The sequence below is a fragment of the Asterias rubens genome, chromosome 14 (assembly GCF_902459465.1).
Source record: "Asterias rubens chromosome 14, eAstRub1.3, whole genome shotgun sequence".
NCBI classification, from domain to species: Eukaryota; Metazoa; Echinodermata; class Asteroidea; order Forcipulatida; family Asteriidae; genus Asterias; species Asterias rubens.
This window is the reverse complement of record NC_047075.1, coordinates 8,492,552-8,517,847: the sequence shown is the minus strand read 5'-3', so window position 1 is coordinate 8,517,847 and position 25,296 is coordinate 8,492,552. Positions and strand designations below refer to the sequence as shown.

At 39.7% G+C, this 25,296-nt stretch overlaps 1 protein-coding gene across 1 annotated transcript; it reads left to right on the top strand.

Moving 5' to 3' along the window:
* Positions 1-549: 549 nt before the first annotated feature.
* Positions 550-24,889, top strand: LOC117299630 (nuclear pore membrane glycoprotein 210-like). Its single transcript, XM_033783179.1, has 18 exons — positions 550-627; positions 1,844-2,107; positions 3,741-3,803; positions 6,136-6,315; positions 7,998-8,210; positions 8,892-9,047; positions 9,444-9,701; positions 10,309-10,484; positions 12,818-12,902; positions 13,982-14,111; positions 15,022-15,158; positions 15,543-15,666; positions 16,067-16,213; positions 16,598-16,851; positions 19,168-19,390; positions 20,606-20,716; positions 22,871-22,981; positions 24,644-24,889. The coding sequence occupies exons 1-18, from the start codon at positions 550-552 to the stop codon at positions 24,781-24,783; spliced, it is 2,850 nt and encodes a 949-aa protein (XP_033639070.1). The 3' UTR covers positions 24,784-24,889.
* Positions 24,890-25,296: the final 407 nt, after the last annotated feature.

The following is a 25,296-nucleotide window of genomic DNA, read 5'->3' as shown; positions in this document are numbered from 1 at the left end:
TGTTTTGAGTCCATCTTTAAGGAATATTACTCATTGATAGTGGTTCTCTGGCATATTTATTTCTGCTTAGTTTGCTTAGCAGATTGTTTAAGCAATATTTGTTTCTGCTTACATGTGTATTATAAGTAGTGTGGCCTTGTTTTGAGTCCATTTTTAAGGACTATGAAATTGTTATTGATAGTGGTTCTCTGGTTTATTGGTTTCTGCTTGGTTTTGCTTAGCAGATTATGTGGGCAATATTGTTATCTGCTTATAACCTTGTATGTACATATACAGTGACCTTGTTTTGAGTCCACCTGTAAGGACTATGAGGTTATTTATTTGATTCTCTTGCATATTACTTTCTGCTTAGTTTTGCTAAGCAGATTGTTTAAGCGATATTTGTCTGCTTAGCAGATTGTTTGAGCAATATTTGTCTGCTTATAAGCAGTGTTTGTGGCATTGTTTTGAGTCCATCTTTAAGGAGTATGAAGTTTCTCATTGATAGTGGTTGTCCAGTGTATTAGTTTCTGTTATTCGATCTCTGGGGATTATCGGTGATCTAGAAACATGGAAGAGGCTTCATTTCCGAGTCTCTCGTATCTGTCATCAACCAGGCAATCCGGCTTGGGTTACTCCATGGAGAAAGTAGGCAAGGCTAGCCTGCTGCCTACGTGGTGTTTGTGTTTTTTTTTTTTTTTTCTATTTTGTTCTGTTCCCTTTTTTGTCTTAAGAGGTCTTAAAGATTCCTTCACATAACCTTTATAAATGTTCTTGTTTTGGGGCATGATATTTGTTCTACTAAAAGGCAGTGGACACTATTGGTAATTACTCAAAATAATTGTTAGCATATTGTAAACTAACTTGGTAAATAGCAATAGAGAGCTGTATAAAACATTGTGAGAAACGGCTTCCTCTGAAGTAACGTAGTTTTCGAGAAAGAAGTAATTTCCCATGAGTTCGATTTCAAGACCTCAGATTTAGATTTTGAGGTCTCAAAATCAAGCACCCGATGAAAGCACACAACTTTGTGTGACAACAGGACAAGGGTGTTTTTTCTTTCATTATTAAAGGCAGTGTACACTATTGGTAATTGTCAAAGACTAGCCGTCACAGTTGGTGTATCTTAACATAAGCATAAAATAACCAACCTGTGGAAATTTGAGCTCAATCGGTCATCGAACTTGCGAGATAATAATGAAAGAAAAAACACCCTTGTCACACGAAGTTGTGTACGTTTAGATGGTTGATTTCGAGACCTCAAGTTCTAAATCTGAGGTCTTGAAATCAACTTCGTGAAAAATAACTTCTTTCTCAAAAACTATGGCACTTCAGAGAGAGCCGTTTCTCACAATGTTTTATACTATCAACCTCTCCCCATTACTCGTCACCAAGAAAGGTTTTATGCTGATAATTATTTTGAGTAATTACCAATAGTGTCCACTGCCTTTAACTGGAAACTTTGATGACCGAATGAGCTCAAATTTTCACAGGTTTGTTATTTTACGCATAATATTTATTATGTTGAGAGACACCAAGTGAGAAGACTGGTCTGTTGACAATTACCAACAGTGTCCAGTGTCTTTAAAGGCACTGGACACCCTTCATAAATTACTCCAGATAATTGTTTGCATGAAAACTTTGTATCGAGTAATGGAGAGCTGCTGAGTATAAAACAGTGTGAAAACGTCTTTTTTTTTAAGAAGTAATTTTTCACTAACTTATTTGAATTTAATTTAAAGACCTCAGCTGGGTTTTTATTTTTATTTTATTTTTTTTCAGTTTTACTTTTAGTTATAAGTTATCATTGATTTTTTTTTTTTTTCAGTCCTTTTTTTTTTTTTTTTTTTTTTTTTTTATAAAGTTTAACACTGATTTATTTCTCCAACATTGTTCATTGCGTGAATTCAACATTTTTGTTTTTTCCGTTTTTTTTTTCTTTCAATTTTACATTTCCATAACCTTATCACTGGTTTTGTTTCTCCCCAGACCTGATACAAGCAAGGTGCTGGACCAATTCACAGCTTACTACACAGTCAATGGAGGTGCTTTGGGTTTCAGTAGTCTGGCTTTTACGGCTGCATCTAAGACTGGCCTTCCTGTATCCAGCAAAGTCAGAGACATTCAGGTAAAATAATAATGTTAAGAATTCAAGTTTTTTTTTTATTCAAAAATTTTTCATAGATTTACATTAAACTTACAGGGTTTGAAGATAATGATAGTGGAAAGCTTCCCTTCAAATATTACTAACTGAGGTGCTGTAGTTTTTGAGAAATGAGTAAAACAATGTCATGGAAATACGTTTGTAAATGCTTAAAATAATTTTCATGACATTGTTTTACCCATTTCCCCAAACCTACATGTATAACACCTCAGCACGTAATATTGTCAGGGAAGCTTTCTACTATCATTATCTTCAAACTGTGTAAGCTTAATGTAAATATGTGGACATTGCGTTTTTTGTCCTTCAAAAAGTATACACCCTTTAACAATTTGGGTTTATACAATCAATCAATCAATCGTCCGCATAGACAGCAAAGGTCCGTCGCGCCAATCTCCTGTGTCCACGTCCTACAGCTTCGTCCCACAAGCCGTCAATCACGCTGGGCCGACCCAGTTGTTCTTGCCAGGATGACCTGGGACGACCGCAGGGTCTCTTCCAGTCGGGACCTGGTGGATTACCTCGCCTGGAATCGACGGCGATGCCCAGAGCACTTTTGGCTGGGATGTTGTCAGCCAGGCGAGCGACGTGACCGAAGAAGGCGGTGCGGCGACGTTGGATTTGGTAGTTGATGGTGGGCAGTCCTGTCCTGTGGGTGACCTCGATGTTACTGATGAAGTTGAACCACTGGATGCCGAGGATTGAGCGTTGAGACCTCTGGTGGAATGACTCAAGTCTTCTGAGGTCGGGTTTATACAATAGTTGTTTATAAATGCAACCTTACATTCATTCATTCATTTCATTCATTTTTATTAAAAAACCAACTGGCAGCACGAAGCTGAATAATGTGGCATTACAAGATAACAATATTGATAAAAATAGCATAGATAAAAAAACAAAAATTGCACGTACGCAACTCTCATCTTGATGACACATTGTACCCAACCGCAAAGCATTGGAATTCCACACGAAAGGACAGACAATACTCGGATCTCGGCAGATTCTAAGTTTTGGTTTCCAGGAAAGGAAGGATGAGAACTTCAAACAGCCCGGCTAGCCCGGTGACCTGTGTAACATCTCCTGCTGACCGTACAGTGCTCCCCAGTTCTTTGAGAACCCATTGATGGAAACAAGAGCATGGGCAGGAGGAGACTTAATGTTTGTAGTTCAGCTGAAGAAGGACTCAACACAACAAGAAACAACTGAGAGCTTAGGACGATGATGCTGCACCGAGATGCCAAATCAGTAAACAAAAATAACTGGTGTCCACTATGGCCCTGCGATAAGAACAAACAAATTAACAAAGTGAGCATACATGTAAAATCACATTACACGTACATTGTTCACCATACAAAGTTACGATATATAAGATAAACTAAGCGTCAATATGTAAGAATGTAAACGGAAAATTAAAAGCAACATAAACCAAAAATGAAGAGTTACATAAATTACTAGAGTAAATTTGAGAAACTGTCACAATATAAGAGGAATAAAAAAAAAAAAAATAAAAAAAAATAATAATCTTTGTGAAATCCCCCTGCAGTTTGTAGCCGCTCTATGATTTTTTACAAATGTTTCATTTCCGATTGTGTGTTTGTAGGTTTTCCCGCCTCTGCAACTATCACCAAGAAACATCACCCTCTTGATTGGTGCTGAGTTCCAGGTGAGTTCCAGGTTCACTGTACCTGACTGGTTGCGCTTTAATTAGTTGCGCTTTTGACGCTAATCAGCTAGTCGCACTAGTCAAAACCATAGATTTTTGTACCCGTTGAGGGCGAAAGATGGTAAAATTCATGCTGAAATATGAAGTACGGACAACATTGCAGTAAGCAACTCTTTTGATGCAACAATGACAAGTGAAATTCACGTGCGACTTAATAATAATAATAGAAAAGGTATTTATAATGCATTTTCCAAAACTTGATCAAAGTGCATATTAAAGAAAAAGGTAAACTAACACTTGCAGGAAACAAATCATAAATCTACTGTTGAGGAAAGAGATACGTTTTAAGTTTTTTCTTAAAAGTAACAACACAAGAAGATTTCGTACATTAATTGGGAGAGTGTTCCAAAGTTCAGCAGCAGAGTGTGAGAAGGCGTGTTTGCCGTAAGTTAATCTAGATTCATGAGTGTTAAAACACAGAGTCATGAGTGACTTCAACACAGAATCAAAGATTAGTGATCGCTACATTTGCAAGATGGTAGAATTCAGGTTGAAATGTGAAGTACACGTTGGAATATGCACCATGGTAATAAGAAACTCTTTTGAGGCAATAATGTACATGTATGTATCAGAGCTAACCTTGGGCGATATCACAATATTATCGAATATTGCGATATTAATTTGGATGCGATTTCGATATCAGTTCGATTTGGTTTCAATCGAAATATCGCGATTTAAGTATCGCAATATCGCGATGTACATGTATTTCCTAGCTGAGACATCTTGAACCCCATAGGTTTGGAGTAAAACCAGAAGAATAGGTCATTATAACACCTCTCTTATGCTATGACTGTCTCTTTCACTGGGAGTTTGAAGACTGATTATGTCAAATTTAGTTAAATTGCGTTTATATCGAATATCGCGATATATTATCGGCGATATATGGTGAATAAAATAATTCGATATCGTCCAAGCTTAATCAGAGCAAGCATTGACAATATTAAGTCGTGACTGTGACACAAGTCATGACTTTTTTCAAGGGTAAGAAATATATTTAAGGAAGCTTTCTACCATCATTGGGTGCATTCGTTGTAGCTTCCCTGGGTCGACCCCGGTGTGTGGCGTTTTTTTTTTTCTTTTTCAGGACGAACGTGTGCAGATAATTACCCACGTTCGTCCTGGAAAAAAACTTGCCACACACCTGGGTCGACTCGGGGAAGCTAAACGAACGCACCCATTATCTTCATGAAACCATGTAAGATACATGTAAATCTCTAGACAATCCCAGGTCGTAATTCCAGTTGAACCTAGTTAAACTGGGTTTAACTGGAACTAGTTGAAACCAGTTGATAAAATAGTTAAACACAGTTAAAACCAGTTGGTTTAATATGGAAAATGGACAGAGACCAACTGGTTTATAATTTCAACCTAGTTGAACACAGTTAAACCTAGTCAAACCAGTTGGTTAATATGGAAAATGGACGAGTTTGATCACTATCCAGTTGAACCAGTTGACCCCAGTTATAACTAGGTTCAACTGGAATTTTGACCTGGGATGTGTTTGTTTGTTTAGATGATCTTCCCATCGAGGGAATTCGGCAAACTCCCACAAGGGGATATATAACATGTCAACACCAAGCTGGCAACAACTCTCAATGCAAACATTGGTTTAACCTCTAAAGGATTATGAATTTCACAAATCAAGAAATTGTGATTCAGTAACTAGACAACAGTATTTATTCTAGTCATTGTGAAATCAGTGGTAAGCTGGGGATTTGAACCCACAACCTTGTGATTGCAAGTCCTACAGTCTAACCACTTGTGTGTCCTACAAAAAGTACCTAGACCCTTTGAAGCTAAAATAGAAAAGAGAATGATTATTACAGGTTGTGACCCCAAACTTAAAGGCAGTGGACACTATTGGTAATTACTCAATCAGAAACGGCTTGTGAGAAACGGCTCCGTCTGAAGTGAAAGAGAAAGAAGTAATTTTCCACGAATTTGATTTCGAGACCTCAAGTTTAGAATTTGAGGTCTCGAAATCAAGCATCTGATAGCACACAACTTCGTGTGACAAGGGTGTTTTCTTCTTTCATAGTTACAATGTATCTCGCAACTCCAACGACCAATCGAGCTCAAATTTTCACAGGTTTGTTAGTTTAACTATGCATATGTTGAAATACACCAAGTGAGAAGACTGGTCTTTGACCATTACCAATAGTGTCCAAAGTCTTTAATGATAAATGTCGCCACACCTGAGCATTCGCAAACTTGTTATTGTAAATTATTTGATCACATTATTTGACTTGTCGTCTTCTTTTTATCTGCCAAGGTGCGGAGTACCGGTGGTCCCCAGCCACAGTCCCAGATTGAGTTCAGTATCGGTGATTATGAGATTGCCAGCGTTGCGACCAGTGGAGTACTCAAGGCTTTGGCACTTGGTCATAGCAGGGTGACGGGTAAAGCCATCGGGTATGATCAAGAGACTGGGTCACCCGTTGTCTACTCACAGGTAAGGCATCAACTTCACGATCATTTATTATTATTTGTTTTTTTTTAATCATGTTGCCAGACACACAAGGCCTGAAGGCCACTTAAAGGTGTGGGCTACAATTCTTTTTATCCAGAGGCCGTTGCTACCTACTCCTAGGGCTGAAACAGGGGTACCCCTTTTTACAGTACATACTGATGTAGGCTTGGGTATCATCTGTCCGAAGCCTGGCCGGTAGAGCAGAAATCACTACATGTACGTCCCCAATTTTACGCACATTTAGCAAGTGTCACGACCGGGATTTGAACCCACACTCTGCTGGTCAGACACCAGAGCTTGAATCCGGTGCTCTTAACCTCTTGGCCATGACACGCCACAAAATATTTAAGACATGCGGTTGTGCTGTCACAGTTGAATGTAATAATAACACACCCCTTGCTAGTTCTGTATTCTGGTTGGCTGAGCACGGTCACATAGGGTTACCTATATACATGTACATGTAGTCTAGTGCATGAGATTTGCTCCACCATGAACTAGAGACACGCCAATACATCGCGGGCACACATTTTTCGGAAAATAGCTCCTGAGGTGGGAAACTTACTTAAATAGTGGTTGCAAAAATGTGTATTACATTTATAAAACATATGGACTGGCATGAAATGGTCTAGAGCACGCCTATCCCTCCTCATGTCTCTAAGTGATCGGAAGATGGGCCTATTTCCCTGTTCTCGTAACTCACAGTCCTTGGGGGAATAGTTGTGCTTTGTTGTATGCAGGTATGCACAGATAACTTCACACAAAGCAATGTGCGGATTAAATTTTTATGAATTATTTACATTGGGATAGAATGACTGGCATTATTTAGCTAAAAGCATTTTTTTAAGTGGCCCTCAGTAAACTGTATATTTAACTTAAAGCCATTAGACCCTTTCGGTAAACAGTATTGTCCAAGGCCCACACTTCGTGTATCACAACTTCTATATCAAATAACAAACCTGTGAAAATTTAGGCTCAATCGGTCATCGGAGTCGGGAGAAAATAACGGGAAAACCCATCCTTGTATCCGCGCGTTTCGCCGTGTCGTGACATGTGTTTAAAATAAATCCGTAATTCTCGCTGTCGAGAATTGGTATTGTTTTACTGTTTTCTCGAAAAGTAAAGCATTTCATGAAATAATATTTCAAGAGAAGTCTTTCACCACTACCTTCTGTAAACCCTGTAAGTTATTTGTAAATCTGTGAACTTTTAGGGTTTTTTCTGTACCGAAAAGGTCCAATGGCTTTAAAGACAGTGGACACTAGTGGTATTACTCAAAATAGTTTTTAGCATAAAAACTAACTTGGTAACGAGTACTGGGGACAGGTTGATAGTATAAAACATTGTGAGAAACGGCTCCATCTGAAGTGACGTAGAAAGAAGTGATTTTCCACGAATTTGATTTCGAGACCTCAGATTTAGACTTTGAGGTCTCAAAATCAAACATCTGAAAGCACACAACTTCGTGTGACAGGGGTGTTTTTTCTTTCATTATTATCTCGCAAGTTTGATGACCGATTGAGCTAAAATTTTCACAGGTTTGTTATTGTATGTACATGTATGTTGAGATACACCATGTGATTGAGACTGGTCTTTGACAATTACCAAACGTGTACCTTCCCTTTTTCTAATAAATAAATAAACAAGTTTTGTGACTTTCTCCACAGGATATCATTGATGTATACGTCATCCGTCTTCACGGAATCAAGATCCACGCCCCTCTCCTTCGCTTACAGTCCAACACCGAGATGCCGGTATACGCCATGGGTATCAATGAACACGTCACACCGTTCACTATCGGTAATGTAGTACCAGGACTGGAGTTTCACTGGACGGTTACCAACCCGGATGTGGTCAGTGTTGAACCGGTGTTCCAACGGGTGAGTGAAGTCACATAGTATCTTTAATATATATGTTTTTGTCTTAACAGTGCTTAAGGCATTCCGTTTATAAGCTTCGGCTTCTTGTGTAATGCCAGGGACTCAAACCTGCACTCTGTGCTCTAAAGGTGCTGAGGCACAGAAGAAAAAAAAAGTCATTGATGCTAGGCCTCATGAAACAAGTGGGCTCTCAGAAGTGCCTTGAATGATGTTGTGTCCCTGATGTGATTGGGAAGTTTATTCCAGAGATTTTTAAGTCCATATACGGAGAAGGCTCTATCAGATATGGCATGTTCTTGTCACAACAAAGGATGGTGAACATGAGCACTGTTTGAGACTTTTTGTCAGCTCTACCAATCCTGTATAATACATGTACCTGGTACATACATTGTAGCGTGCGTTCAATTAGCTTCCCTGGGTCGACCCTGGTCTGCCCCCGAATTGTTTGAATAGCTGCGACATCATACCAGGGGCTCATCCGGGCCAGCCCCCAGTCATGCCAGTGCCCCTTGTGGAGTAGGTCACTTGGGGCTGGCCCCAGGTGCATGACGTCATCACGAGAGGGTGAGTGATCGTTTGATTAGCTCTTGTCAGGGGCTCATCCGAGTGAGCACTGCCAGGTCAACACGGGGAAGCTAAACGAACACACCCTAACTTTGTAATCATTTATGTGTTTTATAGCAAGGTGTGTCCAGCCATCCGGAGCATAATGTAGCCATGAGGATTCACACGCTGAACCCTGGAGAGGCTTCCTTGAAGCTGAGAGCCACGTTTCACCCCGCTACCCCAACACAGGCCATAACCACTAACTTGCTGATAGACGAGATCCAACTTCAGGTACTCTAATTCAGTTCCCTCTGTAGTATTGTTAAGAGTCACTACTCTTTTATTTACATTTATAAATGCCCTTTTATTAAAAAGCGAGCGAAGTTACAATTATAGACAATCTGCTTCATAGTGAAATTTTGAAGTTTTAACCTTTTTTTTTAAATCCTTGTTCACGTTATTTTTGGTGCGTGTTGGGCTGTGTGAGCGCGCGTGTATAACTATATTACGCGCTGTTACCATGGTTACTAAATACGTTCCGCGTAAATTGCCATACATTAGCTTGCGCGCAAGCTGTGTCTTTATCAGCCAATTAAACACCACCACGTAGCATGCTCACCACCAATACGAATAGCGAAACTGGTTTGGGTATTACGAATATTTATTATTAATCATGTTTCTGAACAGGTGTTTGAGAAGCTCCAGCTATCCAGCTCCTGCCACCAGGAGCTTCTGATGACCCCTGACACCGTCGCCTACATCAAGACCAACCGCGATGGCTCGGCACGGATGTCCTTCGTCATCTTGACCTCAGACTACGAGCCCCTGGTGAAAGTAAATCGCCAGGGATTAGTGTCTGCCGGTGCCAGGACTGGCCAGGCATCGGTGCAGGTCACTGCGTATGAAAGCTTCGGAGTCAACCAGACGCTAGTCTTGTTGGTCAAGGTGGGTTGTTGTGTAAGGTCATGGGGCCAAATCCACCGACATATTCAATTAATTTTCAAGAAATTGTTTTACTCATTCTCAAAAACTACAGCGAGTAATATTTCAAGGGAAACTTCCTGCTTTCATTATCTGTAAACCGGTTAAGCTGAATGTACATGTAAATCTTTGTACGTTTTTGTTTTGTGTTGTGCCAAAAGTACCCAAACCCTTAAAAGAATAAAATGCCGTGGCCGAGCGGTTCAGAGCTCCGAATTCAAACACTGGTGTTTCTGATCAGCAGAGTGTAGGTTCGAGAGTCGAGACACCTGCGTCCTTAAGCAAGACACTTACAAAATGCCTTGTCCTTCGGATGGGACGTAAAGTCGTTGGTCCCGTTTGTTGTTCACCGGTAATTTTCGTTAAAGAACCCAGTTCACTTTATCAAAAAGATAAAGGGGCTCACCCCGGTGTTCCGAATTTGATTGGCAGCATATTGCACCGCGACACCATTACGTGGTGCTACATTTACGTGTATTTAGAAGGAGTATTAGGTCGTTGAGTGATGAATATGCGCGCTATATAAGAAGCCACTATTATATTATTATTAGTATTTCCCTTATACCTGTAGGTGAAGCCTGTGGCGTACATGGCTATCTATTCTGCCACCAATCTACTCACAACTAGAGCCGAGAAGCTGAGAGTATTCCCAGTTGGCATGACGCTGTCCTTTGCAGTCGCTTTCTATGACAACTTCGGGGATAGATTTGAAGCAACGAACACAGTACTGCAACACAGAATCAGCAGGTATGTATACACCACACTCATGCAAGATTGTCAACCGTGGACCTCCTATAAGCCTTTTTGAGGTATGGCGGACATGATACGCGCGCGTCACACGCAGCGACTGATGCCACGCTCACCATGTTTGTGGTCATAAGGTTTACGTGTAAACGCTGCGTTGCCTAAACTACGCACTTCACAGAATAACACACGGTCAATGCGCACAAATTTACCCAAACCCTATAGTGTTGTAGCATTGTGTCCGCCACACCTCAAAAAGGCTTATTGTCCCTCTTTTGTTTAGATATATATTTTTTTTTCAACAGCTCCCAATTCTTCTGTGCACGTTTTCCAATAGTGGACCTTTCCCAATCCATTGACTCTAATGTCCTCTTTTGTTACACGCAGGCCTGGTACTTCCAGAGGCAACGGAGGCGATTGCCTCCGTTGCCCCTTGCCATTGCCTTGGTGCCCTTGAAATGCTCCAGTAGAAATGTACAATTTCCTCATAGGGTGCCCTTTGCCAAAGAGAAAATGCCTTGGTGCCCTTGCCCTTTCAAAAACGAAGCATACAGCCCTGTACACGTACATTGTGTAGGTCCCTGGTTTGAATGTGTTTACGTTCACCTACTCACTCTTACAAGCTTGTCACGTACAAGTGTATACCCATGTAACTGTGGACCTCCCTATTGTCCCTCTTTTGTTTATACTCTTTTTTTTTTGCAACAGCTCCCAATTATTTTGTGCACGTTTTCCAATAGTGGACGTTTCCCAATCCATTGACACTAATGTCCTATTTGTTATATATTGTGTGGGTCCCTGGTTTGGAGGTGTATACATAGACCTTATCGCAAATACCAATGTGCAAGCGCAGACTGTTGAATGAGGTGCATTGTGGGATATATATGGATCAAATTTGGATACCAGCTAGACCACAATGCACCTAATTCCAAGCTTTACGCGCGCGCCCCGGTATTTGCGAAAAGGTCTGTGCACATTACCTACTCACTCTTACAAGCTTGTACATGTATACCCCTGTAACCGTGGACGTCCTATTGTCCCTCTTTTGTTTATACATGTACAGTGTACTCTAACATTTTTGCAACTGCTCCCATTGGTTTTGTACATGTTTTCCAACTGTAGACCTTTCCCAAACTGTTAAACTTGTTCGTCCCCGGTTTGAATGTGCATACCTACATGTACTCACAGATACGTGTGCTAGTCATTTGATTTGAACACACTACCTATCATTCTTTCTTGTGTAATATCTCATGTATCTACACCTACTGTCGCGATGCTCCCAAATTTAATTGATACGTGTACATGTATGTCTGACTCACAGATTCCGGTCTTTTGCTTGGTTGAACACGCATCATGTGTCATCCTTTATTTTGCCATGTGCTCCAACATTTAAAGGGTCTATGTAACTTTTGTAGGACAAAAAACACAATGTCTGCAGATTTGCATTAAACTTACACAGTTTGAAGATAATGATAGTAGAAAGCTTCCCTGAAAATATAACGTGCTGAGGTGCTATAGTTTTTGGGAAATGAGTAAAAACAATTTCATGAAAATAATTTTCGTCTCATGAGACGAAAATTATTTTAATCATTTACAAACAGATTTTCATGACATTGTTTTACTCATTTCTCAAAAACTACAGCACCTCAGTACGTAATACTTGAAGGGAAGCTTTCCACTATCATTATCTTCAAACCCTGTAAGTTTAATGTAAATCTATGGACATTTTGAAAAAGTACCCAAATCCTTTTTATATAGTAGTCCTATATGGATAATTATGTGACCCTTCGCAGTGTCATTTCAGATGGTAGTGTTGGCGGAGTGGTTGGTTCGCCTTCCACTTCTAGGACCCCCCACACCAGGGCGCTACATGGTTTGGATTTTCAGTCCCTGCTTGACTCGGGCATGCAACTCTTCCGCGTTTCCGTAGAATTCCACGTTTTTTTTGTGTGGTTTTTTTTTTTTTTTTTTTATTAGCCTAATATATGCCTGGCATTAACAGTGTACACCTACAATCATGTAAAATAAGCCTAGTACATGCTAACAATGCACCTTAGAGCATAATAAACCTCAACATTTTCTAGGGTACCATTGTGGGTATCATGTCCTGTGGCGTTTCGGCTGCCTCGCTCCGCACTTGCGTTGTGCCTTTGAAAAGTTTCCTCGTTTTTTTTCAACGGGCAGTTGTATGCCTGTTGACTGTGTCCCTCTAATATTTCTCTGGTTTTTTTTCTTCAACATCTAAAATTTTAATTTCCTTCCTTGTTTATAAGAACCTGATATTCTTGTTAATCCCCTTCCACCCTCCCCTCACTTGTTCCCCGTTTATTTAATAGATTTGACATGTTGCGACTTCAGGCAGGACCAGACAATGGAACTTTTGTTGCCAGGGCAACCCACTCAGGGAGCACAATCTTCAAGGTAAGCTTTATTCATGACTGTGACATGTATAAGTAACTTGTAAACAAAACTCTGAAAATGTTTGGGTAAAAACCAAAATTGATATTCTTTATCCCCGATACAAATTTAACATCTATTATATCTTTGCAATATCCGCTGCCAAAACATAGGATTCAAAATGCCTCTAGCTACCGGATAAACTCGGTAGTCTAGTTGGTAAGACACTGCTCTAGAATTGCAAGGGTCGTGGGTTCGAATCCCACCTGAGTAATATGCCTGTGACTTGTTTGAAACAGCGCTAACACACATCGGTGTGAATGGTAAAAAAAAAATAATAATAATAATAATAATAATAATAATCTGAAATATGTACCCCCTTGCATAAAGACCTGTCATACATGTATGTTGAGTGTTGTGCTTAGTGCGTAAACACTTGCTCGTTTGCGAGCTCTTAAGATTACAAAACTATCAAATTTGTCTTTGTTGGCCCCCTATTTATTTCAGATTTACCCAGTCAATTTGTGCTACAATAATAATAATAATAATAATAATAATAATAATTTGTTTTACCTCAAACAACAACCTCAAACTTCTTTACTCCTTTACTGGGTTTGAACCAGCGACCCTCAATAAACATATTGGCGGTCTCCTTAAAGGAACACGTTGCCTTGGATCGGTCGAGTTGGTCTTTGAAAAACGTTTGTAACCACTTGTTATAACATGCATATGATTAGAAAGATATTGTAAAAGTAGAATATAATGATCCACACAAATCACCTGAAATTGCATGGTTTTCCTTTTACCTCGTCGACTAACACCATCGGCCATTTATGGGTTGACTCTCATAAATGGCCGACCATGTTAGTTCGCAAAGTAAAAGGAAAACCGTGCAATTTCGAGGCATATTTGTGTGGATCATCGTATTCTACTTTTACAACATCTTTCTAACCATATGCATGTTATAACAAGTGGTTACAAACGCTTTTCAAAGACCAACTCGACCGTTCCAAGGCAACGTGTTCCTTTAACGTGTTTTACCATGTTTTTGAAACTATTATTGTAACCTATTATGAGGGTTTGATTATGTGTTATTGGTTTAGGTTTGGGATAAGAACAGCCCCTGGATTGAGGACTACGTGAACATCCCCGTTGGCAGCGTGGTAGAGCCCAGTAAAGGCTTTACGGTTGGTGATGTGATATGCTTCAGGTCGCCACTATTAACAGGAGAGGGTAGGTCATTTCTGTAGAAAGTCAGCAGAGAAGTACATGTATCAGTTATACAAACTCTGGAATGATTTACCTCACAGCATCCGCCACTCTAGCTCACTAGCAGCCTTTAAGAAATCTCTCAAAACCCACCTGTTCAACTGATTTGCTTGCTTTTATTTATTCTTTGCTCTTTGTTTATTTTGTGTGTACAGCGCTGTGGTACTTTCCCCTGTTAGTTAGAGCGCTTTACGAATACCTTAATAATAATAATAATAATAATAATGTACATTTATAGGGCGCACATATCCATTGAAAATGCTCAAGGCGCCAACAAGAAAGTCATTAGAATGAAAAAACAAAACCGAAGGAAATTAATTAATTAAAAGCAACTCCCATCAGATGAGTTTTACTATTATTATTGTTATGTACAGTATGTCCACAAATATGACCAAGTGGTTATAAGGGCAAGAGACTAAAATTCTGGTGTTTCTGATCAGCAGAATATAAGTTCACGTCCAGGGCCCTAGCGCTGCTTAACGGTAACCAAATTTGTTTTTCTTACTGAAGCAGAAAGGTAAAGTCCAAGCGTATTTCACAGGTTATACACTGTAGTGCAGTAAGCACCGGAAGGTTAGCATGCCTTTTCGTGTGTGAACAGAAAGCTGTGCTATGAAATGGAAGTCGCACAGTAAGCACAAAATCGGCCGCTAATCTGCTCTATGAGAAATTGGGCCCAGGTCTTGACACTTGGGTCTTTAAGATTTAAGCACAAACAAAAGTTGTTCAAGTTTTGAAGCTGTTACAAGTGGTGACATATCAGAGATTTTGGAAGTTTTTACCAGAATGGGCAAAATATGAAGTTGCATGTAAGCAGTTGGTTATCCCTGATGTGATGTTTCATTTAACCAATCACAATTGCTCTTTCATACAGGTCAGAGGGGCTCTTGGAGGACAGGTGCGGACTCTGTGCTGCAATTGGATAGTGCCAGCGGTGTTGCCATAGCAGCTAAGCCAGGGCTTACTACGCTGAATCATGACATTGCTAATAATCTTGCCACTCATTCTGAGGTGAGCATTCAAAGAAGCAATCTGTGGTCCTCAGATCATTGTGGTTTATTTGACCATTGAACTATAAAGATTGCTGTGTTTTCCTTAATAAGTGATGAACAGGGCAACATGGGTGAAGTTTTCAATAACAACAAAATTGGAGATTTAATCGGCAAAATATATCTCATTTTATTATATTGGCAACGTTTTTTCATATAAGTGAAATTTAAAAAGGGTTGAAATTTCCATTGCAAAAAAAAGTGCCAATGTTATTTCAATAAACAACGTGACTTTAAACCCCTTTTTTTCTCAGTTTTATTCTCTTACGTATCTTTGTGTTTCTCCTTTCACAACTTTGAGCAAAAGTTATTTTATCATGTTGCTCTCGTTATCCTCTTATCTCAGGTGTACGTGCTGCCAATCAATAAGCTCAAACTTGAGAAAGAGGCTGTTTCCTTCTTCACTACAGTCCCCCGGGAAGGAGGTTATCAGATACCCATTTTGCTCAACTCAGAGTCTAGTGTGAAAGGTACGTACTGACCCAATTTACTCTGGGCTCAATGTCATGGAGCTGTATAAAGACATTGGACACTATTGGTGAAATTTTTGAGCTCAATTGGTCATCGTAGATGCAACATAATAATGAAAAAAAAAAAACCTTGTCACAAGAAGTTGCGTGCTTTCAGATGCTTGATTTCAGGACCTCAAAATCTAATTCTGAGGTTTTGAAATCGAATTTGTGAAAAATTACTTCTTTCTGTTAAACTGTGTTACATGTACCTCCGAGGGAGCCGTTTCTCACAATGTTTTTTACAATCAACCTCTCCCCATTACTTGTTACCAAAGAAGAATTTATGCTAATAATTATTAAGAGTGATTACCCAATAGTTTCAACTGCTTTTAATACAGAGCTTCTCTCCCCTTATCAGGGCACAACTGTAGTAGTCTTCTGTCCAGCCTGCAGATGGAACTCCCATCACCTCCCATGGTGTGCCAGCTCGGCTTCAAGGATCGGGGGGTGAAGGTACAGGCTAGCGAGCTTTTCCATGTCTTCTCAGGATTCAATGCAGAAACCAGTAAGTTACAACTAGTGGGCATGGATTGTTTTCTTTTAGAGGGCAAGGCAAGTTTCATCTTGCAAAGGGAATTTACATTTCTTCTATTCCGAGTGGTGTCCATGGTCAATGATGTTGCTGCTGAGTTGTCCCCAGACCTCCCTGTCCCTCTAGATTTGTCTCCAGCTGTCACAAACCCAGTGTCCCTTCTTAGCAGATGAACATGGGTCAAGTGACCTTGACCTCTTTGAGCGTGACCTCCTATAGGCTCCCACAGGACAAGATTGCTGACAGGATTTAAATGTATCCTCAACTCAAGTAAAGAAAAACAAAATTATTATTAAGGTATTTTAACTGTTTGGTGTTTCTCTCTGACGCCCATCTTCTTAAAATTTTGTTTTCAAGGTGGTTATTTCTGCGGCATTTCCCAGCTCGAGTCTCGGCATACCCCCAGCTATCTAGCGACCCTAAAGGCCGACCTTACCCTCTCAGTGGTCACTCGCAACATCCAGGGTCAACCAGAGGTCAGATCAGAGGTCGTGACCTTTGCCTTCCACCCACCTGCTCATATACACCCCTTGCACCTATCCCTAAGCCTGGCCCAGAAGGATGCGACCATTATTGTGGAAGGGGTGGATGCAACGCTGAAAGCAATGAGGGTAAGTTGTATCAACAAAATGTTTTAAGGGACTGTGTCGTCATGATCAAAGCAGACCTGTGACTGAACATGCACACCCTCCTTTCGCATCATACATGTATCTTGTGCTGCCAACTGTCCCAAATTCTGCAGAAATCTCGTTGAAATTTGTTATGGGAACGCTGTATTAAAGGAACATGTTGCCTTGGATATGACGAGTTGGTCTATGAAAAGCGTTTGAAACCGTTTGTTATGAAATGTATATCAGAGATGCCAAGTAGTACGATTTTGTCGTATTTTGTACGATAAAAATAGTAAAATACGATAATACGACCACCCATGGTGAAATACGATATTTTGAAAATTAATACTAACGTTTTTTCCTCTTTTTTTGACAACCAAACTATCTGAATAAAACTTGCCTTTTCATCCACAAAATGTAAAATATTGTATTTACCGTTATTCAGGAAATAAAAACAAATTATTCAACCTTCAAATTTGAGTGCTTGTCGTTTATTTTGACTAACTGGAGCCAAAAGTCCAGCCGTGAAACTATAACAACGAATAATACACACATGCGTCCGTGCTTCATGCTGTGTGCAGTATTTGCCAAGTAGACTTGATTCAAGTCCTGCGAGGTCACTGTCCAATGTTGGTTGGTGGATGCAGCGTTAGGCAATGGAAAAAGGGCTTTGCACAGGACTTGATTAGGACTTGAGTCAAGTCTACTTGCCAAGGGTGGTTTCCAGACACGCTGATTGCATCATTACGGTTGAGATAACATGATACCAGTTATACATTTGACTGTCGCGTACCCAGTCTTGTCACGGTTAAGTACAATGAAAAAGTGAATCGCCAGACAAAGACCATTCCCTGTGTAGTGTGTGTTTGTTACGGCATGTCTAGCTCGATGTTTGCACGAGTGAGAGTTTAGCGTGGGCAGGATCTTAATGAGTTTGTTTTGTGCGGGATGGATTTTTGGCGTTGATATTGGCGTAAGTCTTTTTCTTTTTTTTATGTAATTGCCGTTTTCAAAAAATACTATTTTTGTCTTGAAAATACTATTTTTTGTTCTTTGGAGTACTATTTTTTGGAGACAGAGGTTGGCATCTCTGGTATATGGTTAGAAAGATGTTTTAAAAGTAGAATACAATGATCCACACAAGTATCACTCAAAATTGCACGGTTTTCATTTTCCGTCGCTAACTAACACGGTCGGCCATTTTTTGACTCCCATAATAGGCCGACCGTGTTTGTCGACGAGGTAGAACGAAAACCACGCAATTTCGAGGCATATTTGTGTAGATCATTGTATTCTACATACTTTTACAACATCTTTCTAACCATACCGATTTTTATAACAAACGGTTACAGGTCGCTTTTCAAAGACCAACTCGACCGATCCAAGGCAACGTGTTCCTTTAAAGAAAGAGGCTATAATAAAACATCCATTTCTTTTAGCAAGTCACACCTGTTATCTCAATGTAATTCCTTTTTAAAAACAGTAGACTTAATTGGATCATGAACGACCCAGAAAGGCTGTGACTGCCTCAAGAAGATTAACTGCTCCATTAGTTTACTGACCCAAGTGATTAAATTTAAACACACCGACTCAACGGAACATGATTACATGTATACTCTTGGTGGTTTTGTTGCCAAAACGAGAATGTACATGTATGTCCTCCTTTTTGTTTATATAATAAGGCAAAAAAAAAAATAAACAAAGTACAGCGTCCCTGCCCTCTTCCTTTATAGGGGGCACCTCCTTTTTGTTTCGTCTTTTCTTTTGTAACTGAAAAAAAGGATACATTGAAACGATCTCAGATGAACAAAAAGTAATCTTGAAGAAAACAAACCCAGAATGTCTTAAAAAAAACACTTTTAAACAAGTAATTTTTCAATTTTTTAATCTCTGTATATTTTCCTGTACTTTGACCTCCGGTCACCATGGGAATTAGTTTATTTTGTTAAGTATAAACCAAAAATTAATGAATGGATGGATGAATGAATGAACAATCCCTCCTTCCTTTTTCGAAAAGGCAGGACCGCTAAGTATATTTTTGTTTTTGTTTTACATTTTCCATGTGTGTGTGCTTCCTGCTTGAAAACATTGAGAAGTGCAATCAAGATAAAACTTCACAAGCACATTCACAAGAGGGCGCTATCAAACGAAATTTGTACACTTGCCGTATGGTTGCATGCACCCGTTCATAGCATAGGCCTACTGTGCAAAGTGCTAATATTAATTATTTTATTTTGTTAAGTATAAACCAAAACTTAATGAATGAATGAATGAATGAATGAACAATCCCTCCTTCCTTTTTCGAAAACATGTCAGGTGTCAGTGGCTGACGGCTCTCTGGTAGAAGTGGCCAAACACTACAGCATCAACGCCAACACCCTTCACTATCCCATTAGACTCACAGACTCGGCAGCCCGACAGTACGGCTCGGTCGTACTGACGACCGAGATTGAGTTCTACGACAGCTTGACCGGTCAGAAACAAGTGATTCCTGTAGGGGTCAACATGGTTCCGCTGATGGAGCAAGCAAAATCACAAGGTAAATAAACAACAAAAATGCTCTGAAACTAATAATATTAATAATAATAATAATGATAATAATAATAATAATCACATCCAAGGCTTATATAGTGCACGTACCTACCAATAATGGGCTCAAGGCGCTTAGTATAATACAGTGTACATTGACACAGAAAGATAGGTTATTGAAAGTTATCAATTCTGAGGACCCAATTTTGAGCACGTTATACGGTAAAAAAAAAAACGCTACGGCGCATTCAGCAGCCAGAGCCAGGAACAACACGGCGAGCTCCTTCGATACAAATAAAAAAATTGTTATCAAGCTCAGGGGTTTTCTGCCCAGCAGAGTGTTGATTCGAGTCACAGTTGTGACATTTGTGTCATTTAGCAAGACATTATTGCTGCATCTTTCTGATTGGATGTAAAGTCGTTGGTCCCATGTGTTGTGTTATGCACGTAAAAGAACGCAGTGCACTTATCGTAGAGAGAAGGGGGCAAGCTTTTGCTTAGTTAAGAGATGGTGAATACCCATACACTATTCGGAATGGACGTGTATGACACAATGGTACTAGGGTTTGCTCATCTGGAGGGTGCTAAGCAAAAGCTTGCCCCGAACCATTTGACATGGCAACTGTCTCTATAGTCTGAGAAATTCAAATGTAAGCAGTACATTGTGACTAAGCAAGTCATTGTAACAGACATTATTCAAATCTAACTCGCAAATGACTTATTAGAGTCGAGGATTAAAGCTTGCTTGAAGATAAATTGTCTATAATCTTGTGGAAGTGTCTTGGCCGAGCGGTTAAGAGCACTGAGTTCAAACCTTGGTGTTTTCTGATCAGCATGCAGAGTGTGGTGTCCAGTGCACTTATCAAATAAGAAGGGGTTCGCCCGGTGTTCCTGGCTTGTGGCTGCTAAATGCGTTGTAGCACGTTTTAAACCATTATAAGGTGCTACATAGTTGGGTCTCAGAATTCATACCTTTCAACTCTCTTTATGTATCAGTTGTATAAACTAAGCGCCTTGAGTACCTTGTTGGTTGATACGTGCGCTATCACTTTGATATTATTATCGTTATTATTACCTGTGCTTTTGTGACGATATATAAAATTTATGCATTTCATAACAAACGGTTTCAAATGCTTATTAGAGTCAAGGATTAAAGCCTGCTTGTAGAAAAATTTTCTACTTTGCTTGTGTGATATCTAAAATGTTAATTTTGTTGGTTTTACAGAGCCGCAGCTGACAGGATGGGCTCGTGTTCTTCAGGTTCTCTTCAGCAGTTATCCTTACTGGATACTACTCCTTATAGTCATTCTAGCCATCGCTGGTATCGTTCTTATATGTAAGTAATCATTCACCAAGCAGCACTCATTAAAGGCACTGGACACTATTGGTAATCAATCAAAATAAGTGTCAGCATGAAAAGGTGTTCAAAAATAATAATACAAATAATAATAATAACAAATTCTTATATTGCCAATAACAACCCTGTAATAACATCCCTGTAATGTTTCTCAGCTCCCTGGGGAGTATACAGCCCTGAGCTGCCTGTAAAGGCGCTTGTGGCTTTTTCATACACAATAACAACCTCTACCCTCGCAGGTACCCATTTATACCCCAGGGTGAAGAGAAGCAATTATAGTAAAGTATCTTGCTCAAGGACACAAGTGTCACGACCGGGATTCGAACCCACACTTTGGTGAATCAGCACCAGAACTTGAATTTGATGTTTTTAACCACTCGGCCATGACACTCTGCGTCTTTCAATGCCTTTAAGCAGAAAAAAGTGCTTACCATTATACGTTTGTCTGGTTACCTTATTTTGCTCGGCATAATTGTGCTTCGACATGTAGGTACTTTTTGTGCTTAATAAGCAGCAGGTTGAAATTGGGCACTGAGTTACAGTATGTATACCCCAAATGGGATAGTTATCATTCACTAAGCACATTTGAAAAAGATTATCCCGACCAGGGTCACAGTATCCACACACATGTATACCCCAAATGGGATAGGGTTGTTCAGGTTCTCTTCTGTCACTGTAGTTATCCTTACTGGATACTGCTCCTTACACATGTAGTTATTCTAGCCGTCGCTGGTAGCGTTCTTATGTAACTAATCACTCATTAAGCACATTGGGAGAAGACTACCCCAAACAGGGTCACAGTATTTATGTAGACCCCCAAATGGGGTAGTTATCAAATGGTAGTCGTGGCCGAGCAGGTAAGAGCACCAAACTCAAGCTCTGGTGTCGTCTGTTCAGCACAGTTTGGATTCCAATGCCAGTCATGACCTTTGTGTCCCTGAGCAAGACACTTTACTATAATTGCTTCTCTCCACCCATGGGGTAAATGGTCACCCTGTGAGGGCATAGATGGTCCTCTATCCTGGGCCCAATTTCATAGAGCTGCTTAAGCAAAAAATTTTGCTGAAAGCCATTGGACCCTTTCGGTACAGAAAAAAAAAAAAGGTCACAGATTTACAAATAACTTACAGGGTTTACAGAAGGTAATGGTGAAAGACTTCTCTTGAAATATTAGTCCATGAAATGCTTAACTTTTTGAGAAAACGGTAAAACAATATAAATTCACATAAGCGAGAATTACGGATTTGTTATAAACACATGTCATGACACGACGAAACGCGCGAAAACAGGAGTGGGTTTTCCCGTTATTTTCTCCCGACTCCGATGTCCGATTGAGCCTAAATTTTCACAGGATTGTTATTTTATATATAAGTTGTGATACACGAAGTGTGCGACTTGGACAATACTGTTTACCGAAAGTGTATAATGGCTTTAAGCAAAAAATTCATTGCTTAGTAAAATCAGATTACCGGCCAAGACTCCACTCAATTGTTATGCTAAGTAAACAACAGCTAAATACTAGTCATAAGCAATGTATATGGCATGACATTTTGGCCAGTAACATGTGTAAAATAAGCGAGCTATTTTCGTGCTTAAGCAAATTTTTTGCTTAAGCAGCTCTATTATTGGCCCCTGGGCTTTGTTTGTATTCTCTGTTCTTTCATGTAGCCCATGCAGTTCTTTTTTCCATTTTTTATGGTTCAAATAATCAGTAAAGTCATTCCGATTAAAGAAACGTTACAGAATTAGTAAGAAACAAAAATCGTGAAGATCACAGATTTACATAAAACTTACACAGTCTAATGATGATGATAATAGAAAACATGCCTTGAAATATTCCTATCTGAAATTTCATATTTGATGAGAAATAAATAATCTAATTTCGCATTTTGAGTTTATCGCTCAGTGAGCGTTTTATTCGTTTTTGTTTTGGAATCGATGCAATGCAAATGTTGTAATCAGTTTTTACTATTCTCTCGTGGCCGATCCATCTCAAACTTCTACAGTTCGTTTGTCAGTTTATGTATATTGTGGATTACATAGAGTGCTTACACTGCCAGCAACTTTTTTGCTAGCAAAACCAATTCTGTAATGTATTTTAACAGACGTTTTTCTCTTCTTGTCTTTCACCAGGTTACCACATGTTCTTAGCTCCCCGGTATTACCAAGTATCCACTAACTCCGGTGTCTTTCTACGTACCCCACCCTCCGGTGCGCCGCCCCCATACTTATCCCAGTCTCCAGGTAAGTACACACTGCTTTAATGTACTTGCTGTCGATTTCACCAAACTCTTCCATAGCCGAGTTAAAGGCAGTGGACACTATATACATTGACTAAACCAATGCTGTTGAACGTTATACCATTGACTAAACCAATGGTAATCGGTTAGAGCAACCGGTGATGAATGGTATATTATTGGTTTTGAATGTGCCAACAGTCTTGAATGGTCAACCAAAATAGGTTAAACAGAACCGTTGACCCTCATGATAAAGAACCACATTTCAAAGACACACTCATCCGTTTGCGAGTTAGATTTGAATGCTCTCTGGTACAAGACAGTTGATATGTCAAATGACTCGGAGCAATCTTTTGCGTATTTAAAGACAATGGACACTATTGGTAATTGTCAAAGACCAGTCTTCTCAGTTGGCATATCTCAACATATGCATAAAATAACAAACCTGTGAAAATTTGAGCTCAAACAGTCATCGAACTTGCACGATAATAATGAAAGAAACAAAAAACCTTGTCACACGAAGTTGTGTGCGTTTAGATGGTTGATTTTGAGACCTCAAGTTCTAAATCTGAGGTCTCGAAATCAAATTCGTGGAAAATTACTTCGTTTGAGGTCACGAAATCGGGCATCTGAAAGCACACAACTTTTTTTCTTTCATTATTATCTCGGACTTCGACGACCAATTGAGCTCAAATTTTCACAGGTTTGTTGTTTTATATGCATATGTTGAGATACACCAAGTGAGAAGACTGATCTTTGACAATTACCAATAGTGGCCACTGTCTTTAAAGGCAGTGGACACTATTGGTAATTGTCAAAGACTAGCCTTCACAGTTGGTGTATCTCAACATATGCATAAAATAACAAACCTGTGAAAATTTGAGCTCAATCGATCATCGAACTTGCAAGATAATAATCAAAGAAAAAACACCTTTGTCACACGAAGTTGTGTGCGTTTAGATGGCTGATTTCGAGACCTCAAGTTCTAAATCTGAGGTCTCGAAATTCGTGGAAAATTACTTCTTTCTCGAAAACTATGGCACTTCAGAGGGAGCCGTTTCTCACAATGTTTATACTATCAACCTCTCCCCATTACTCGTTACCAAGTAAGGTTTTATGCTAATAATTATTTTGAGTACTTACCAATAGTGTCCACTGCCTTTAATTACTTGTCGATTTCAACAAACTCTTCCTACATGTCCTTACTTGGGATTAATCTTAGGACTTAGTACGAGTCAAGTTCCATTTCCATAGATGTTAGGTAAATTGAACCAATCCTAAGTTAGGATGAGTTATTGTCCTAACTGCGTTTTGTGAAATCAACTGCAGAGCCCTATTGTGTTAAACCCGTAAACATAACAACTTGATAAGGTCATAGAAATGTTGCTTAACAGAAACTGGTTGTCAGCAAAAATTCCATGAGGTTTTATAACTGGTATCCCACTCATTTTTGATTGGCAAAGAAATTTGGTGAGCAGTATTTTCTGCTTTTCAGCTTTATGAAATTTGGCATACACCAGTGTTACAGTAGACCACCGTTTCATACCAACTAGACCACCAAGATTGTCCAGTGAATCCTATGTCTAGCAGCGGATACTGCAATGATTTTATAAATGCTAAGTTTGCATCAAGGATAAAGAATAACAATGTTTATTATTTTTTTCAACAGCATATCAGCAGAGTCCATACCAGTCGTCATTTGATACATCCTTACGCCATCGTCCACAACAACAGCAGCCGCAGCGATCACCAACCAAGCTATGGAGTACCGCCTACAGTCCACAACCAGGCTCTAGCCCTCAGTATTAGTCATCTACTCAACTCTGATTAGTTTGCATCTTTCAATTTTTTGTTTGGCACTGCATCACTATAGACGATGTGACCTCTGACGCCACTCAAAAACCATAACATGATGCGGCGCATACCACCGGGCAAAACCTTTGTGTTTTGGCAGCCAGCTAGAAAGTGTATGCAATCTTACCATGACTACGTGTCTTTTTGTCCGGCGAAACATGACGTATACAGTGTTTTGTCAACAGAGGGCGGTTTGAATGTAAACATAGGTCACATCGTCTATAGAAAATGCACTCATCGTGAGTTTAGCCTACCTAAATTAATATTGCAAGACTTTTTTGCGCTGTCTAGTTTCCTAGTTGGCCTACTATCCACACCCAGGCTCCAGCCCTCCGTTATAGTCAACTACTCAACTCTGATTAGTTTGCCTGTCCCATTAAGCATTTTTTTTTTTGGCACTGCAACACCATAGAAAATGCGCTCACTGTGATTTAGCCTACGTTGCAAGACTGTTTTGCGCCATCTAGT